General features: G+C 44.7%; 2 protein-coding genes across 2 annotated transcripts in view; one reads left to right on the top strand and one right to left on the bottom strand.

Annotated features, from left to right (window-relative positions):
- The first annotated feature begins 1,807 nt into the window (after positions 1–1,807).
- On the top strand, positions 1,808–13,465 carry SH2D4A (SH2 domain containing 4A). Its single transcript, XM_054824832.1, has 9 exons — positions 1,808–2,551; positions 3,335–3,494; positions 4,000–4,159; positions 6,224–6,289; positions 6,555–6,693; positions 7,954–8,170; positions 8,539–8,669; positions 9,494–9,714; positions 11,249–13,465. Exons 1-9 carry the CDS (start codon positions 2,377–2,379, stop codon positions 11,339–11,341), a joined length of 1,362 nt encoding a protein of 453 aa, XP_054680807.1. The 5' UTR covers positions 1,808–2,376; the 3' UTR covers positions 11,342–13,465.
- The window catches only part of CSGALNACT1 (chondroitin sulfate N-acetylgalactosaminyltransferase 1), a 36,578-nt gene continuing 21,430 nt past the window's right edge, over positions 3,321–18,468 (bottom strand). Inside the window, exons 9-14 of the mRNA XM_054824831.1 lie at positions 17,257–17,338; positions 15,829–16,895; positions 14,983–15,745; positions 13,511–14,232; positions 3,871–4,085; positions 3,321–3,431 (exon numbers count right to left, since the gene is read on the bottom strand). Coding sequence (XP_054680806.1) covers positions 16,612–16,895; positions 17,257–17,338 — 366 coding nt within the window. The 3' untranslated portion in view covers positions 3,321–3,431; positions 3,871–4,085; positions 13,511–14,232; positions 14,983–15,745; positions 15,829–16,611. The remainder of the gene's footprint in view (positions 3,432–3,870; positions 4,086–13,510; positions 14,233–14,982; positions 15,746–15,828; positions 16,896–17,256; positions 17,339–18,468) is intronic.

The raw sequence follows: 18,468 nt of genomic DNA, 5'->3' as shown, positions 1-18,468 counted from the left end.
CACAAAGGATGCAACCCTGGTGATTTCTCCACACAAAACCCACCTTGGGCTCAGACAAAGAGATTGCCATGTCCCCTACAATCAGAGCAACATCAAGTACCTTCTGAAGACATGTTTACCTAAAATAAGCCTCAAAACATTTGTGTGTCCTTCATACTGTCCTGTGTTGAACTAATCTTAAAAAACACAGCTAAAAGCTTAAGGGACCTATTTCTGGTTAGAGGTGCTTTCTGAGACCCTCATCTGTTTGCCAACTGCTTCTTTTTCATGTAGTGCTTAGGAGCAAGAGACAGTGAAGCTTAAACAGCAATCCTCCAGTTGGGTTGACGGTTGGACTTGATGATCTTAGAGGTCTTTTCCAACCGTAATGATTCTATGATTCTGTGATTTTTAATAGGGAAAATATAAAGTAACCAGAGAAACAAAACAGAAATGAGAAGGCTCATCCCCAACTCCTGGTCACTGCACCTTCCCAGGGACTCCTGGTCTCTGCTGCAGGTAATGCTGGGACCCTGGTCTGCTCTCTCCATGCCCTGAGATCCTTGAGGAGCTCCTTGTCCCCCTGCCCACAGCTCTGCCAGCTGCTCCAAGCTCCTTTCAGGCTCTCCCTGATGAAAGTGCATGCAGACTTCACTGCACTGGGGCTCCAACCAGCTCTGTCTCCAGCAGTTTTAGGGCAAGCCACGTTCAGAAGTGGGGGGGATGCTTGGGACAGCCTGCCTGATCCCAGCACAGGGGTGAGACGGGAGAAGGTGCACCAACATAGCAGATCTTGTCCTGCCAGTCTGACTTTATGAAGGTTGCTGTTGTGCTGCCCCATTTCAACTAATTAAATGTGCTGGGTGTGTGCTCCTTGGAAAGCTTCAGTATTACACTCACTGGCTCCTCTACCACCTCCTTCTCTGTTATTTTATTTGGCAGAAGCTAAGCACATACTCTGAAGCTGAAGGTGCTCCCAACAATTTTCTTCAACAATTGGGTCCCAAGGGATCCAGCCCCTCTCCTGTAAGATGGTTAATTGATTTGACTCCAGGATTTAATATATACTCCCATTTCACCCTGGCACAGGTCCTTCTGCCATGTTTGTGTCCTTTGTACCTCCACATTACTGCCCCACCACCCCCCTTCCTCCCACCTACTGCGCTATGTCCTAGCGTGCTTGTTCCTTAGACTCCCAGGATTTGTGCAGAAGCACAGAATAATCCCAGTAGCTTCATTTCCTTGTAGCCTGCCGGCAACATTTCCCAAGAGTTTGTCCAGAAAGCCCCTGCTGCCCCTGGCCAGCCAGCCACCCTGCTCTGGTGTTGCGCTTCATACGCAGCTGCCAGCCTCCCTGTGTCACAGCAAGTGCTGCCAACCAACCTCCTGGTCGCCCGAGTTTATCCAGATAAGATAAGGAAAACAGTTGGTTTCAAGGTCTTTAGTCCACATTTATATTTTCTCATTTGGCACCTTCCCAAGTGACAGGAGAGCTCCCAATTTTTCAGTGAACCCCCTGTTGTAAATGTAAATCCACGGGCACAAGGCATAACTGTGTGTGTTAGTACCTTGCCAGCATGCACCAGACATGACCCGGCACCCTGGGCAGGAACAGGAGTGCTCCTTCTCACCATCCACTTCATCCTGTCAGACAGGGGTGTCCCATGCCAGGCTCACCACGTGGGCATGGTGTGTCAGCAAGATGTGTCAGAATGGGAGCTGCCCCAGCTCCTCAGCTGCTGACCATCCAGGTTGGCTTTCTTCAAACCAGCTGCACTACTTGCACTCCCTTGACTTGCCATGAAGCTGCCTTTGATGGATGAGAGCACCCCAAAATTCCCACTCCCACCTCAAAAGCAGAGCTGAAAGCCCTCCCCATCTTTCTTTGGTAAAATGAGGCAGGCTGGGCTTTTGATCATCAAAGTTTTCCTCTTTAGGAGGAGGAGCTGTCTAGTCATGGGTTCATTGATTCCTTGCCCAGCAGGAATGTTTGCTTGGGCACAGCCAAGCCACACCTCTGCCGACTGTAACAGGCAGTGCTCTCTCTTTTGATATACTATCAGCTAGGTTTATCAGAGCATCAACACAACTGCCTCACTCCAGGACTCGTCCCTTCTGGCCAGCTCTCCTTGCAGAGCAGGCGGGGACTGTGTAGGAGCTGAGTTCACCTCTTATTTCAAGGAATCTTAACCGCAGGTTTTAAGCTACTTATTTACTTTTTTGGCCTGTGCAGGAAGTCTGAGCTAAAAAAAAAAAGACAGAAGTATAATTACTCTGGCACGCCTGCATTCCTGCTCCAGGCTCAGGCGGGGAGGGACTCTTTCTTGTCGGAGCCAGGAAGAGGATCTGATCCCTGGAGATCATCGCCACAAACGTGTGTAACTGAAACCTGCAACCATGCTGAAACAGATATTATCAGACATGTACATCGATCCTGACCTGCTGGCAGAACTCAACGAGGAGCAGAAGCAGATCCTCTTCTTCAAGATGAGGCAGGAACAGATCAGACGGTGGGAGGAAAGAGAAGCTGCTCTGGACAAGGCTTCAGCAAAGAAGCCACTGCCGAGAAAAGGTAAGTCTCTGCCTGCTGGCTGCTTCGCCGTCTGGCACAGATCTGGCCAGGTCAACTGCTCCCTAGAAATAGGAGGTGATGTGTCCTTAGAGTAAATTTCTTCTACCAGGGACATATCATAGTTGTATTTCCAAACCGAACTAAACCTACCTGCAATGGGGTAGTTTTGGCCAGGTCCGCAATAGTTTTACTCCCTGGCCCAGGCTCTCTGACCTCGACCAAATTGCTCAATTCCCCTAGCTGGGAAGACAGGGCTTACTTGCCCCCAGGAGATGCATTTCTAAGTTTCCCACTAAATGGAGCCTCTGAATCTGTCTATAAAATAACCATGGACTTGAACATCTGTCCTGGAGCACCAGATCTGCAGGGGGATTCCTGTTGTGCCTTTAGACTTGAAGTCCCCTTGCCAGGATCACACAGCACGCTGGCTGCTAGGAAGATAGCACTCTTCTCCCAGCTCTCCCCCGCATGCTCTGTTTGTGGGTGGTTCACCCTCACACAGTTTGGGGAGGGCAGTGGCAAGGAATTAAAGCAAGAAAGGAAACAGTGGTGAGTCTTCTCGCTTGCCCCCAGACTCAGAAATGCCTCCTTCACTGGCCTGGTTTCAGTACTGTGAAATGAAATGGGAGGTGCGCGCTGGCCAGCCAAGCTTTCCCCACATACAGCTGCTTTTGGGGAGGCTCTGCCACCACCAGCAGCCAGGAGGGCACAGCAGGCAGGACACAGGCCCTGCACGGAGCCACAGGGCAAACAGTGCTTACCAACCAGCTGCTTCTTTTCCAGCCAACGGGAAGTCAGTGACATGGAAGCTCGGCGCTGACAACGACGTCTGGGTCTGGGTGATGGGCGAGCATCCTTCAGATAAATCATATGCGGCCATCTGTGAAGAGATCCAGGCACAAAGGGCAAAGCAGTTAGTGAGAGAGCAAGGCAAGGAGGACAGGTAAGCACCCTTCAGCTCTAGGACTCTGTGGGCAGACACGGAGGAGAGGGCATTTCTAGGGACCCAAAGGCTGGAGTCTTTCTCTGTAGGGGTTGTGGTTACCACTGCCACACTCGACTTGCAGGTCAAAGGCACAGGCTTTCTGTGAGTACGCACAATGCTGGCAGAGACCAGCTCTGGCCAGAGGCTTGCCCTGGCTCATCGAGCCTCCCGTGACACGGCTCCTGCGCGGTACCCTCTGTAGACCACAGGAAATGCCAACTCTGCTATTGCAGCAGGTGGTGACTTTGGATTGCACTGATTCACTGATGGATGCCCGTGTACAGCAGGACGACAGTTACTCACCACAAGTCATTAATTTAATTATTCTACCTACCTGATTTGGAGATGTGATAGCTGCCTGCATACACATTGCTTCATTGCAGCAGTGCTCTCTGCTCATGTGCAGCTTCCTTGCAAGATGCTCAGAGAGCAGTGACTATGTTCTCTCTCTCTTGCATTTCAGAGGGACTGACTCTTCTGTAACACGGTCTGTACATCCACAACCAGGAGTCCTAGGTGAGACAGATCTTCATGGGAATACAAAATGTACTGTGGAGGAAAAGAAGGAAGGTGGGAGAAAAACTGCTGCTGCTACAACAGGGAAAAGCCAGGAGCTCACAAAGGTAGTTTTCCCCCTTTTCTCCATAACTATCAGAAACGTGTGCTTTGAGATCTAGGAACTGCAGCAAATCCTGGTTGTTGTAAATAGAAATCTGAAGAAAAAAAAGGCAGCTAACTGTTAAGGCTTTTCTTCTGTAGTCAGAGAAGAAGCCGTGCTGTTATATCCTTCTTTAGGACTCGGGAGGTCCGAGTGCTATTCTCAGCTGCAATAGATCTGCTCTGTAACGATGGATAAGTTACTCTGGATTCCTTTGCTTCCATTCTCTGTGGGTAAAAGCAAGGTCGCAGTACTTTCCCTCCTGCTCTGTGGCTAGTTTGGATGGCTTTTGGAGCAAGACTGGGGAGGCTGTCTCAGGATCTGTACATGCAAGGCCATAGCCCTCAGGCAAATCATCTACTTGTATAAAAGAACAGATGAAGATAATTTTACCAGCACCCTGTGACATGCATATTTTAGGTAGTTCTTTTTTTTTTTTTGGTCTTCTAAAATAGTTAGAAAATAGCTTATGACCTGGAGAGCACAGAGAGAACTCCAAATGCAGTAACTACAGTGTCTGCTTTGCTGTGGTGTTTCAATACAGAAATATTTTTTCCAGCAATAAATACATTTTTACTTTTTAACTGGCTATGAAAGGCCATTTGCAGACAACTGAGAAAAAGATGATTTAAATTAAACCCATGCAACCACGGTTGAACAGAAGGAACAGAACACCCTGCCAATTTAATGGGAGAAGTCCAATCTCATTCAGCAGAGTTTTCATTCAGGCTTTTGCTGCTAGCTTCTATGAGTTTACATTCATTTATTACACAGCCACTCCGTATTTCAGTATAAAAAGCATGATAACTGAAGGCTGGGTTTTGGCAAAGCACCTCTCCCACTGCTACCAAAATACTGAAGGGAATTTGGAGCGGCTGTCTCCTTTATCAAAAGCCTCTGAGTCACACAGGGTTTTTCTTAGCACTGTTTGCTGAAGTTGAGCAACTATGTGGGAGGGTTTTTTTTTTTTTCTTTCTCAAAGGAAGCTATTAGTCACAGCTAACAAAAAAAAAAAAAAGGCAAAAAACCCCCAAACCAAAAATACAACCATCACCACCAAAACAAAATCTAAACCCCTTTCAGTCTTGTGCATGGAAATAGAGGGGGGTTGTATGTTTTACTTTTGTTTTCTGTCATTGTATTATTAGTAATTTTTCCCAGGTTTCTGGGGCTTTTGCTATTAGAAGGAGGGATCCAGACCAAAGCACCCTGTTGCATTTTTGAGGCCTGGAGAGGGTTTTTTTCCTCACCTCCCTCATTAAAGTACTTTCTCCGAGTCCCCATTTAACCTGAGTGATCCAGGCATCGTGCTTTGTCTGGTGCACCCGACAGATAAGAAAACAAGCGGCTTCACACACATTTGAAGTTCCTAGTTTCCCATCAAGGAGAGGGAAATTGGAAAGCCATGTTCATATTAAATATTAGCCAAGTGGTGATGAAGATAAAACAAAGCATGTCCTTAGTAAGCATTGTGGTACAGTTAACTCATTGCTCACTGTGCCGTGGGAGGCAGTCTGGGTCCAATGTGCAGGTGGGTGGGTGTTTGCTCAAAGACGAGTCTAACTGTTCATCTTCAAAGGCAGGTCTCAGCTAGCGACTGCTGCCAGGGTAGCTAGACTGGTTTGCAGGCAAGAGTGAACATGAGATATGCAGGTAGTTGGGTCAGTTTGACGAGCAGGGGTTTGCAGCACCCCAGCCACAGCAGCAAATGAGTTCAGGCAGGTAAAGCTGTGGACAGCAGGTTCTGCTAGGGCTTGCTTTGGAGAGAAGGGACTGCTCCCTGGGAGGACTTGGGAGCATTGCTTAGCAAAACTAAGCAGGCTTACGACAATCTGTACACCCCTGAGTTCTCCTTCTGTGGCATATTAGGCCTAATATGGTGAAAAAACCCAATGCTTTTCAGAGGAGGCTGGAAAAATTTGTTAACGTAAATGTCACATCACTGCTTCTGCATTAAACACCTCCATTAAAAAAAGAGCAATGGTCCTAATGCCACATTTATTTCTCACTGCTCTTTTCCTCCACCCAGAGGGAAACCAGAGATGTTCACCAGATGCTGGCAGACTGCCACATGAGGAAGCACGGCTTCCAACAGGTACGTGGCAACCTAGGATGCTCCTAACACATTGAATGGGGCCCACACTTTACCCTAGAGTCCCAGTCAGCCTCAGAGCCTCATCTGACCCAGCCTGTTTTCCCTTACTTCCTCTGTTGTCACCTGCAGTAAAGACAGAGGGTCTGTACGTTGTTGAAATCACAGGGACTTAGAGTAAAAAATGGAGTTCCAAGTATTTCAAGGCTAGTAAAAAGCAGGGTCAAAACTAGCCTGGGACAAAACTGAACATACTGGTTTTTCACAGATGAAGGAAGCAGAGAAGAGAAATTCAGGAGAAGAGACCACAGCCCCCCAGAAGGCAGTACCACAAAGCCACCCCAGCTCAGAGAGCCAGAGGACACTGCAGAAATCGGATGAGAATGAGCCTGAATGGCAGGAATCCTGTAAGATCTTTGGATGACCTTTTCCTATGGGGCTTGAGAAATCCTAGGGATCTGTGGGTTCATCTCAATCCTTCTCCTGCCACTCTGGAACTGAATAATCGGCCAGTGGGTGCAGAGTACTGCCGAGAAATACAGTGCTGTATTATCAGAAATACTTCCGAGTCCACGCAGCATTGAGACTAGAACTGGGCAGGGAAATGGAACATTTTTCCCACAGATACTGTATTAAAACAAACAACAAATAGGAACCACAAGAGTATAGCCAGGATAATTAATTTTAAACTAGAAGCTTGCCTTTTGTAGGCCTTTGCAGTAACCATTGCTCTTGAGGATAAGGATAACGGGTGACAGGGACTAACTAAAAAGGGCTTCCCTGTCATCTAAGCACGATCCCACTTAAGCAGAGCCCTGCTGCACTGTCTCATGTAACCAGTTCCAACAATAGGAAAACGGCAAACAGTATCAGACTTGCAGTAGCATCCATCACCGCTGCCAAATACTTCCTGAAGGAGAACCTGATACTTTTTTTTTCCCAGTTCCTCCCCTGCTTCTCAGTAGATGGCAATGCTGTACTATCAATTGTTTCCACTTCAGGCCGGGGGTTTTATTTTTCTTAGTGATAAAAAAAATGAAGTTGATTACAAAAGCAAGGAAAGAACTAGCCTCACTCAGACTGACCAGAGAGCTGGTTACTCCTACAGACTCCAGGATAAGCTGGATCTAGACAATCAAGGCAGTTTTACAGAAAAAAACAAACAAACAAAAACAACCCAACAAAAAGACCCAAACAAACAAACCAGCCAAGTTCTCCACTTTCTGTGGGAGCAAGACTCCCTCCCACCCTCAAAAAATGATCAGCACTTTCAAATCCTTCAAAGGATTGATTTAGGGTCATTTCAGCAGCTTTTATTCCATACACCACCATCCCCCCTCTGACTCACATGAAAAGCACTACAGAAATCTATGTCTGAACCAGGAGTCAGCATCAAAAACAAGTAGACCCTAAGTACAAAGGGACCTGATGTCCAGAAAAAAAAACAGATTTTTAGTCTCTTGAAGGAATAAAAACTGGACCCTGTTAAGCAGCAGATGCCCAAAAGTGATGGGAGACGTGTGGCAAATGGTCTCACAATTGAGTGCCTCTTTCACCTTGTGAAATGGGTTATTCTTCCACTTCATCAAGCAGGAAGATAGCCAAAGGGCGGCAAGCTTAAAACTTGCCTGCTTGTTCGCTCCTGTAGGACTCCTTTTTTGTTCCAGTGCGGAAATCCAAGGCAGCAGATGAGAAGAGACGCTCCCTTGCACGGCAAGCCAGGGATGACTACAGGAGGCTTTCACTGCAGGGCATCCACAGAGGGAAGCAGGCAGATATTTCCAAGGGTGCTACAGCAAGGGATCGGCGACCACTCCAATATCCACCTCTCCCCCCCAAGCCTAAACTTCTACATCCTGTGATGGCAAATGGGAGAGCAATTAGGTAAGGAAACCTCCATGCACTGTGGAGGGGAGAAGAGATGAGATTCTTCCGCTCTAGCGTGGGATGGTTGAGATGGGAATGGTTAGCTCTCCTCATGTGGAGGAGACACCCCACAGGGAAAAATACAGAGCCTAGGCTATATTCCAGCCCTGTGGGTACAGGTTTATTTAGTAGAGCATCCTAAGCCTAGAGTGCATACAGCCTCTATGCAAGGTGTCCACTGAAAACCATAATATTGCTGACAGCTGCACTAGTGTAAGCCTTCTGTTTAGGGCTGTCTTAACATCCTGAACAAAAGGTCAAGTCCTGCCAAGAACTCAAAAGCTATTGTTTGAACTTAATGCACAAACCATGGTCTTTTCTAACAGGAAAGAGGGAATCCAGAGGACAATCTCCAATTCCAGCGAAGAAAGCATCATCAAGTGGTTCAAAGAAGAGCAATTCCCTCTCCGAGCTGGCTATCAGAAAGCCACAGACACCATAGCACCTTGGTTCCACGGTGAGTCCTGAGCGTTTCTGCCCCAACCCAACTCTCTAAGGAGTTGTTTCTGTTAACATGGCTGCTGCCACAGGCTAGACCTGGGAACTTTTCAAAGGTGGCTGGGTTTTTTATTTTAAATATCTATGAACGCAGTTTAAATTTCTTTAGCATTATGACAAAGGGCAAGCTAAAGTGTTAGAACAGAGGCCAGATCTTCAAAATACCCTGTACCTCTGTGCCACCCTGTACTGAATGCATGGTCACCCTGGTAACTGTTTGGACCAGGGTGAGAGAGATTTGGGCACACCTCATCCTACTCATCCTTGGCTCCAGGTCATTCTCCCTCCATACATGCTCATCATTCATCACCTTTCCATCCCATATCTAATGGGTCATCATGATCCCATTCATCTCCATTGCTTTCAATCTGAGACTGCAGCAACAAAAGCATTATCCTCTTGTAACTGGGCTTTCAATGCTTGCATGGCCTTCTGACGGGACCTATGATCACTGCCTGCACAGCGCTGTTATACTGGAACCAACATACTACACACTGCAATGCCATTCTCTCTCATAACACAGAAACTGTCCTTTTGAGCCCTGCACATTTATGGTTCATAACTGGCCGAGTCTGGAACAGTTAACATAAAGTACAGTTAGCATGAGGCCACAGTCTGTTACTAGCAGACTCTTCCTGGGCTACTGGGCAAGAAAAGAATGCAAGGGATAGAAGTGCCATGGATCGGTTTCAGAGCAGTAAAGCAGATTTCTTGTGAGAACTGTTCCATCCAGTCCTGCACAAATGCTTTCTCCTTTCAGTTTTGTGTTTTGGTTTTGAACAGGTATCCTAACCTCTAAGAAAGCAGAAGAGCTTCTGAATAAAACAGCACCGGGGAGTTTTCTGATCCGGCTCAGTGAGAAAATCAAAGGCTATGTGCTCTCCTATCGGTCTGTGGAAGGATGTAAACACTTCCTCATTGATGCCTCCAGTGATTCCTACAGCTTCCTTGGAGTGGACCAGCTACAACATTCAACACTGGCTGACCTTGTAGACTACCACAAGGTAAACTTCTAGCAATGCCTTCATTAACTATTTAATTGCCTCAGGACACTTCAAAATAAGAAATAATAGATTCATTTGTTTTAAAGTAGGTAACTAGACCGATTTTAGCTGCTGTTGGGTGTCCTGTGTGCTGCTCCAGAAGGGTATGCCAGCCTGATGGGTACATCTCAGGTGACCTAACACATCTCAAACATCTTAGACCTGACTGTCTCCCCCCTCAAGTGTGCAGAACACCTTGCACACAGGGCTTAAGGTACTTACACACTACCTAGTAGAAATGCTGGTAAGGTGAGAGGTGGCAGCATACTCACGCAGACTCCTTTTTTTGTGATTCTCTCTCTGGTTGTGGGGTCCCGGCAAGCTGGGTAAGCAGAAAATCCTGCTTGCCTCCAGCTTCACCATGAAAGAGAACAAGGTATCTTTATAATCTCAAAGCAGGCAAGGTATGATACTGAGCAAAGATAAAAAAATAGAAGGGAAGAAAGAAGGTTGGCAGGTTCTTGCAACAATATCAGCAGTGTTTACTAGCACTGACTACAGTTACATGGGCTCCAAGAAGGACCAGATGGATTGTTCATTACTTTACTGTGCGATCCGCCCAGGGACAGGACAATCATTTTGCCTGAAGTTTATTTAAAATCCATGTTTCTTTTAGTAAAGTGCCTAGCCTAATACAGACATAACTAAACAAAACTGGACATGAGGAAAATATCTATCTTCATTTGCTATATGGAGCTCTGCCTGGGCTACCTGAACTTTCTTCTTGCATGGGTTTCACAGTTCAGGCTGAAATTGTTGAAAGCAGGAGCTATACAACTATTGGTACCAGAGCCACAGGATTTAAAGCTTGACTGTGCGTATCTATATTAGACAGAGCCGTTCCCACAGTCTGCAAAGAATCCTACAGAGCCCTTGCACTGCAGCAGATGTGGGCAGGGTGAACCCACTCTGCTGAAGTGCTCTAGTGGGTTCTGCTTATCACCCACCAGGTGACCACGGAAGAAGGCAAGTTCCCACCATGTATCTGCTGCTAGAGTAAAGAACAAGATGGGAAGCAGAGACTGTACTATAAGGGAATTCCCTTGTTAGAACAGGGCTTGCCTGAGCAGAGGGCATGTGCTCACTCCAGGATCCACCCTTGTCCCTCCTACAAGCGCAGCCAGGAGCACAGTCCACAACCACCCTGTCCTGCTTACCTGCATGCTGCACAGTCCTCGCTCCAGCACTTTCTAGGCAGGGCAGCATTTCACACCACAGAAGCTGTGGTTGCCTACGAGACAAGCACAGCTCTTTCCAAGAACTGCTGGAGTCGTGTCACTGGGTTTCTGCACCAAGCACAGACACTGTTTTGTGAAGACAGAGGTCAGCTACGTGGGTCCTTCCCCAAGTTCCCGAGGGCACTGAGCTGTATCACACTGCGAGATGAGCAAGTCCACACCGTAACAGAGGCAAAGAGACCGCTGTCCACCACGTGATGTTGTGATAGGTAGGGACTGTTTGAAAGGTGGTGTTTAATCATATCCTATATCAACAGGATGAACCCATCACTTCCTTGGGGAAGGAGCTGTTGCTTTACCCATGTGGCCAAGAGGACCAGGAACCAGATTACATCTCTCTCTTTGAGTGAACCTCCTGGCCTTGCTCTGCAGCCCCATGCTTGTGTTCACAAAGACTAGACTACAAACCAGAGCTACTGATGCTTACCTGAAACATTTGCCACAAGTGTCTCTATTTTATATCCTTCACAACGAAGCAGTGGGAGGATAAGTACTGTTGTGGGCTTATCAGCTGAGTTAAAGGATGCATCAGCCCAGCAAGCTGCAAGCACCTGGATGTTTCCCATGCAATGGAGTGAATGAGGTGATGAAGTAATCAGTTGAACAGGGAGATATTGCCATGTATTTTCAGTGGGGTTTTTTGCAGATTTCCTGGGGGACTTCTGTGTTTGAGCTGCCTTTTGTTGTTGAATGCAAGGTTGTGTGCCATCTGGGAAACAGATTAGTATCTACAGTTGAATGAGATCATACCTTCCAGAAAGCACAAAATAACTTGGAGAGATGAATCGATCTTGATATAGTAATTTGCATAATATGAAGCTTAATCCTGTAAAATGCTGTGCCCTCAGAATTAAGGATGTCCAAGCCAAACATCCAAGCAAACCCTCAGTGCCTTTCAGTGAAAGGTGTTCTCTGTGAAGAGAGATTTTTCATGAAAAGACCTTTTTTTTAAACTCCTTTAGCCTCTGAATATAGTAACTCACTCTTTTCACCTGTATTTAAATCCCACGCTGACCTTTCTGCACAGAGATGGATTAACCTTTTGAAAGGGAAAGGAAAAGGGATACAAGAATTTGTATGAAAGACTACCACATGCACAGAGCCTAAACAAATGTAAGAAGCAACACCTATATCAGTATTAGTACAGTTTACAGAAGTGTGTTTGCCAGTAAAGAATGCTGTTTTCCAAAATGGAGCTATTTATTGAAAGTTTTGTCCAGATTACTGAGATGCATCTGGTGTAAACTTTAACATAGAACTTGTTCTTTCAACGTAATGTTCTCTCTTTGTATCTGTTACACTGCTCTCTAAATACATAATTCAGAATATTGGAGGAGAGGTGGGACAGAATCACATAACAAATTAATCCTCACCCAGATTCACCTCATGTTGTTGCACGTGACAAACTGTACAGCTGAGGGTTGTGGTGCGAATCTGCTAACATCATTTTTTTAGAGATGCGATCCTCAAATAGTGAACAAGAGTTGATCTTGTTTCAGTTGTTTACCTGCTCCCTTCTTTCTGTTGGACCAGGGCTACTCTGCTTAACTTGAGGAAGCAGTCAAAAACTTCAGCCTCCTATTGATCTGCATTTTGCAGAATACAGATTAAAAGAAATTGTTGTAATCATCTGGTCTTAAAATTTACAGCTATGCTGATAGGTAGTTTCCATACAAGGAAAGATGGGTTAACTGCACTCCAGTTACAGCAGGTTTAACTTGCTAGAGATAAAACCTTACTGTAAAGTGACATTCTGAAAGTAACAACACTCTGGCAGGGCAAATGACCTAAGGAGCTTCTTGAGCACTGTATCACATGTGTCAAAGAGATATTTTCAACATAATGTGCGTCAATCATGAGAGGGGGTGCTAGATTATTTGTAGGGGAAAAAAAATCCCTCCTTCCCTCTTCATGAACTGTTTCTTGTGAAAAATATGGCCAAAATGAAAGGTCATTCAGAGATCCTCGAGAAAAGTTAACATCTGTTCTCATGTGAAGAGCATGCCAAAGCTGTTTTCCTGCTGGAGACAGATCACAAAGTGTTTTGTATACCTATGGGCTGGTAAAGAGAGGAGACAAAGTCCCCTTTAAAAAGGCAGTTTGAGAGGCAGGGTGTTAACTTGCAGAAATAAGGTGCAGGTTGATCTGTCATGGACACAGCAGGACTGCAGGACGTTATCAATTTTAGCTCCAAATCTAGAGTGGAACTCCTCAGGGTTTGACCTGCTGACCAGGGGATGGGTAGCTTCACATACCTTTATAGTATACGTACTTATTTGCAAATGTTGGCTCACTAGAGCCCAGGGAAAGCCACTATCAGTGTTCACACCTACCTCACGTGTTTGAAAATCATGACTCATTTTTTTAAAGACACCCAGCTTCACTTTGCTGTGAGGGAAGAAACCTGAAGTTTTATACCTACATATTTAGACTACTGCACTGACTGCAAAGGAATAGATGCCCTTGCCAGATCAGATGCCCTCCAGACTGGGTCTTCTGTTGCTCTGAAATCTAGTTACCCTGAAAGTCTGTGGAGCAAGGATGACTTGCAGTGGTCAGGAATCAAGGGCGCTGGCTTGTCTTGGGGAGCTTCTCTGTAGAATCGTTCTTTCTTCAAGGGATGCTGTGCAAGGATTACAGGAATAATCACATTTGAAAATTGCTTGCTGGAATTCATGACACCTGGAAGGATATGGAAATTTGTTTTGCCCCATGCCTGTATGCCTTTAGCCAGAGCATGCAACAATCGTCAAAAATTAAAGCAAGGAGTCCCCATACGGCCTCCCCGTCTACACAGGGTGATCTGTCTTCCCACCCCAACTGAGATCCAGTCAGTTGCCATTCTGAGAAAGATCACAAGCTGTTTCTGGGACAAGGAAGGTAGAGAGCTGCCTGGCAAAAGCTATGGTTCTGTTGGCTGCTCTCTTTGGATTCCACCTTTTTCTAAGTGGTCTGAAAGACCTGTTACAGCTCCCCTTAGCTTCTAGAAACGTAGCTAACAGCAGCTTCCTGTTCTCATGTTGTTCTTCACCTCTCATATCAGTGCAGTCTCCACCTTTAAGAGAGCCCTGCCAGACTTCTGCTGTGATTAGATTCTCCTGCACATCACTGAGGTGGCCAATGACTGTGGGCTGGCTCTCTCCATCATTGATTCAATCTCACCTCTTGCCAAACTGGCTTCTGCAGCCAAGAAACAGGAACTACAAAGACAGTATTATTCCTGGCAGGAGGAACAGCATCTCTGTGGAAAAGGACATGCAAGAGAATCACAAAGGTGCTATTTAAAAACATAACTTGTGAAACTCTGACAGGGGTGGGATCATTTGCTTGCTAAGGTACCCAGAGTAACAAAGTATTGAATTTACAGGTGCCCAGTGCTTAGAATTAGAGACTAATGTAGGTTTGAAGGGACCTCTGGAGATCATCTGGTCTAGACCTGCCCTACAAGTGTGGCCAACCTCAAAGTTCCATTAAGTTGCTGAGGGCTTAGGGAAACCTAAGGGAAGATAACCAAAAAACATCATGGAAATAGTTAAGGCTCAGCTTGAGGCAGGTTATGATTATGAAACTTTAATAATATACATCACCCAGTTTCAAATTCAGGTTAAGTGGGACTGTAGAAACAACTATCACCTTGGAGCAGCTCAGTTACTATAGCTGTCAGATGCATTCAACAAGCCATGCCTGTCTCCTCCTACTGCATATTTGTAAAGTTACTCCATCAAAACAAAGCCCTTTATAAACAATTTATCATATATTCTGGGAACACAAAAATTCTTTGGAGGACCTACTGGAGTTATTGCTGAAGTTTTTATGGTAAGTGATCTATTTCGGGGTTGGGTTTTTTTAAGCATACAGAGTTTCCATTCTTTTTGTACTTTTGCAGTGGTTTTGGACATTTGGTGATTTGCAATGGAAGTGCAGTGCAGATCATTTGCATCCAACAAAAGATAAACACATGTAAACATGTGTCAAGGGAGAAGGTACTTACAGTAGCATGGTCTCTGCAGATTCTGCATGCAATAAGCACTCTTCCTACTACACAGTGGCATGACAAACAGCGTTTTATTCATTGTTCAGTGCCATCTTGCATATTTCTTCCCCCAGCTTTTACAAGCCAAAAACCAAATTAGAATCTGGTTTCAGACTGCCTTGAATTAATCTGAAGCTATAAAACAAAGAGACCACTCGGAGAAACAGTTTTTAGGTAAACAAATGGGATTTCCAAGCTCACGCAGTTTTTGTTGACTAGTATATATTAAAATGATAAACAGCAGTCAGCATTAAAAGAAAATGCTTTATAAGAGCAGTAACTCATGCTTTCAACAGTTTTGGGCTATTGAAAAAAATCTATTAAGAAGGAGACTAATTTTTAGGATGCACCTATAATTATCAGAAGATAATTTGCAGGGCCCAGTAATCCATCACAAAAATTTATTTTGTTAATTACAAAAAGCTTGCTATGCCCTCGGCAAGATTGTAGATTTGGTTTAGAAGGAATACTTTGGTATAAAGTCAGAAAGTGTTCATCAATTTTGGTATCTGACATTCAGAGTTTAAAGCCTCCTGCTAAATCAGTACTGCAAGTTGATAGGTATTTCCTTTTCTTCAGCATTGTAAAGTTTCTGCCTTCCAGCACCCAGGTTGTGTAGAAAAATCACTTCACTTATCTGAACCCAGTTCTCATCCACAGGAAACACAGATCTGCAGAGCATTTTCCAAGTGTTGGAAGGCTGTACCATTTCCTAGTAAGGCTAGAAGTAGAAAACCTGAAGTATGACATAATAATTCCCAAGCAAAACCAACTTCATTTAAAAATAAATCTTGAGATACTTACAGTATTCTAAAGTAGAAATATACCATCTGATTCATGTAATACAGACATGGCTCATTGCTTTTGGTTCACTGTCCACAGAAGACAACAAACGCTACCCTCCAGCATTTTTGAAACATCATACTTGACCGGTAGGGCTTTCTCTTTTGGAATTTTAGAAAGCACTTTCTGAGATGCCTCTTGTCTCTGAATGAACCAGAAATACCCTGTTAGTGCACTGCTGCTGTCCCCCCACCCCAGCCCCTGAAGGGAAAAAGATTTTTGGTCACTCCAGCTTAACCATCGTTAACAATCAGATGTGCTTCTCAGAGCAGGAGCTCTGTACTTATTCAAAAATAACCCTTTTCAGATATGTCAGGTTAGATATAGGCAATAACTCATTATTATTGGCCAACCAAAGGGTCAATCCTTTAAATAACTGTACACATTATAAACATTTCAGCGGAAGAGCACATCCATTTGTTCTTGTGAATACCACACTGGCATTTATGTAATGTTCATTGTCTCTGTGACCTTAAATCTCACCAAGTGTTCAAGTCTCCCCCAGAAGCAAGTGCTGAACAGTCAGGCTAAAGGAGTGCTTAAAATCCTTATTACAAAAAAAAAAAAAACAAAACCAAAACAAAACAGAAGAAAGGAGGCCAAGCACTTTCTCTCATCTTCTTTTGCTGCCATCCCGCTGGAATCTCCATCCTCTTTCAGACTCATACTGTCTTTTTTGTTAGAAACTCTTTTCCAAAACACCCTGTAGTCCAATTCAGAGGCTTTTTGCCTCCCTTTCTGGCTTCATGTCTTCTTACTGCTCACTTTCTGTCTGTGCAGATGTGTCTCAATCTCTTGCTTGAAAACAAGCATCCCGAGCTGGCTATGAGAAGCCTCGTTCATGGCCTTGGACTGCATGCACATTTTGTATTGCTCTGGGGTCAGCTCATCTGGACATTGCTTTTCATGCCACAGGTGGAAGAGACCCCTGACAGGTGTTCGGATCACGATGAGGTTGCTGTGAAGGTATTTGCGGTACAGATGTACATCTTCACCACCCCAGCCTTTAATGTCCAGATCAAAGCCACCTGACACAAACAAAATCCAAAATAAAACTAGAAATATATACTAGCAAACTCGATGCTATTAATTGCACTACAGCTGTTCTCTGGCTCCAGTCAGCCCTTTAAACCAGCCATACGTTCTGCCAACATCAAAGCGTCCAAATTTCCTAGCTTCAAATCTTTCATTATCAGGCAAAATTGCTTTATTTATACTGAGCAGCACTTAGATACTGGTAACTTCTATGGCACTTAGGAATAGTCTGAACATCTATCCAGAGCACTGCTGCAAATTAGAGACAGACACACTGGCCAAGGAAAGGGAAGTTGATCACAATCTTCTATGTTTCAGTAAAAAGGCAGAGGTATTGGAGTATATTTTTCTTACCTATGTTGATAAAATCAGATCTGTACTGGCAAGTCATCCCAAATCCAAAGTCTCTCCAAAATCCAGTTTCTTTTTTAATAATCTGCATTGAGGGAAAGGAAAATTTATATGGCAGCAGAAGTGCTTTCCATGTGAGCAGCAGCAAACTCCCTGAATGTGGTCAGAGATAGAGGCAACTGCCCTTTTATTCTTCCCCACATAAATCCATGGCTGATCCTGGACCAGTTTTTGTAGATACCCATTGTATGTTTCTGCCCCAAAAGAACAGCCATGTCATTAGCTATCATGGAAAAACCCCTTGATCTGGAACGATCAGGTTTCGCTCCACTCCTGCTGTTGTAGACCAAGTGGAGCAATATCACATCACTCTCTGGAGTTTGGTTTTTCACAGGCAAAACATCCTTCAAAATCGTTAGTTTCTCGGGGATTCAAATCTGACTTAAGAAACACACTGGCAAACCAGGGAAGCCAGACTCTGCTGTAAAGCAGATGGTGGCATCTGGATTGTGGACCACAAGAGGTCTGGAAGAAAACAGTGGTTCTAATCTGATCACACAACTGACAGCTTTTTGATTACCTTAATTTTTGACAAAAATTAGGAAAGTGGTAAGAATAGTTTCCCATTGCAGAACTGCTAAATCCAGCTAAAATTGAAGTCCAGAACTGTTAGGTGGTAGATATATATCCCATAAAAGCCTTTGTAATAACGAACATGCAGTCTACACTACTGAGACGGACCATGACAACTTTATGTATTATGGGTAGAAAATCAGAGCAGAGAGAAACCATGGCTATCATTTTCAAAAGCAGATATCCAAGTATAGATCCCTAAGGTGATAATTCATGTGTGTGAGTGACCTACCCCAGTCTGGTGAGACATCCAAGAGTTTCAAGGGAGTGGGACAGGTATTTGAATCCTCTAAGCAAGTCAGCAGTACTTCACTCTTGAAGGTATGTTTACAAACCTACCCCTTAGCAGCTATTTTTTAAAACTTTGGCTTCACTTGTGACAAAGTTACAGAAAATGAGGAGACAGAATTTCCATCTCTGCATTTACAAATCCCAGCATTTCCTTTACCAAAAAATCCTCTTCCAAAACAGTCTCTCCTGATTTCTTGCTCATGCCTCCCCTTTTTGTTCATAACCCTTGTCACTTCAATGGATTCTTTTTTTTATTTTACTGCTCATGTTACTCTCCTTTCTTTTCTCATT

This window comes from Grus americana, chromosome 4 (assembly GCF_028858705.1).
Source record: "Grus americana isolate bGruAme1 chromosome 4, bGruAme1.mat, whole genome shotgun sequence".
In the NCBI taxonomy this organism is placed as follows: domain Eukaryota; kingdom Metazoa; phylum Chordata; class Aves; order Gruiformes; family Gruidae; genus Grus; species Grus americana.
Note: the sequence above shows the minus strand (reverse complement) of the source record. Positions and strands in the feature narration are given on the sequence as shown.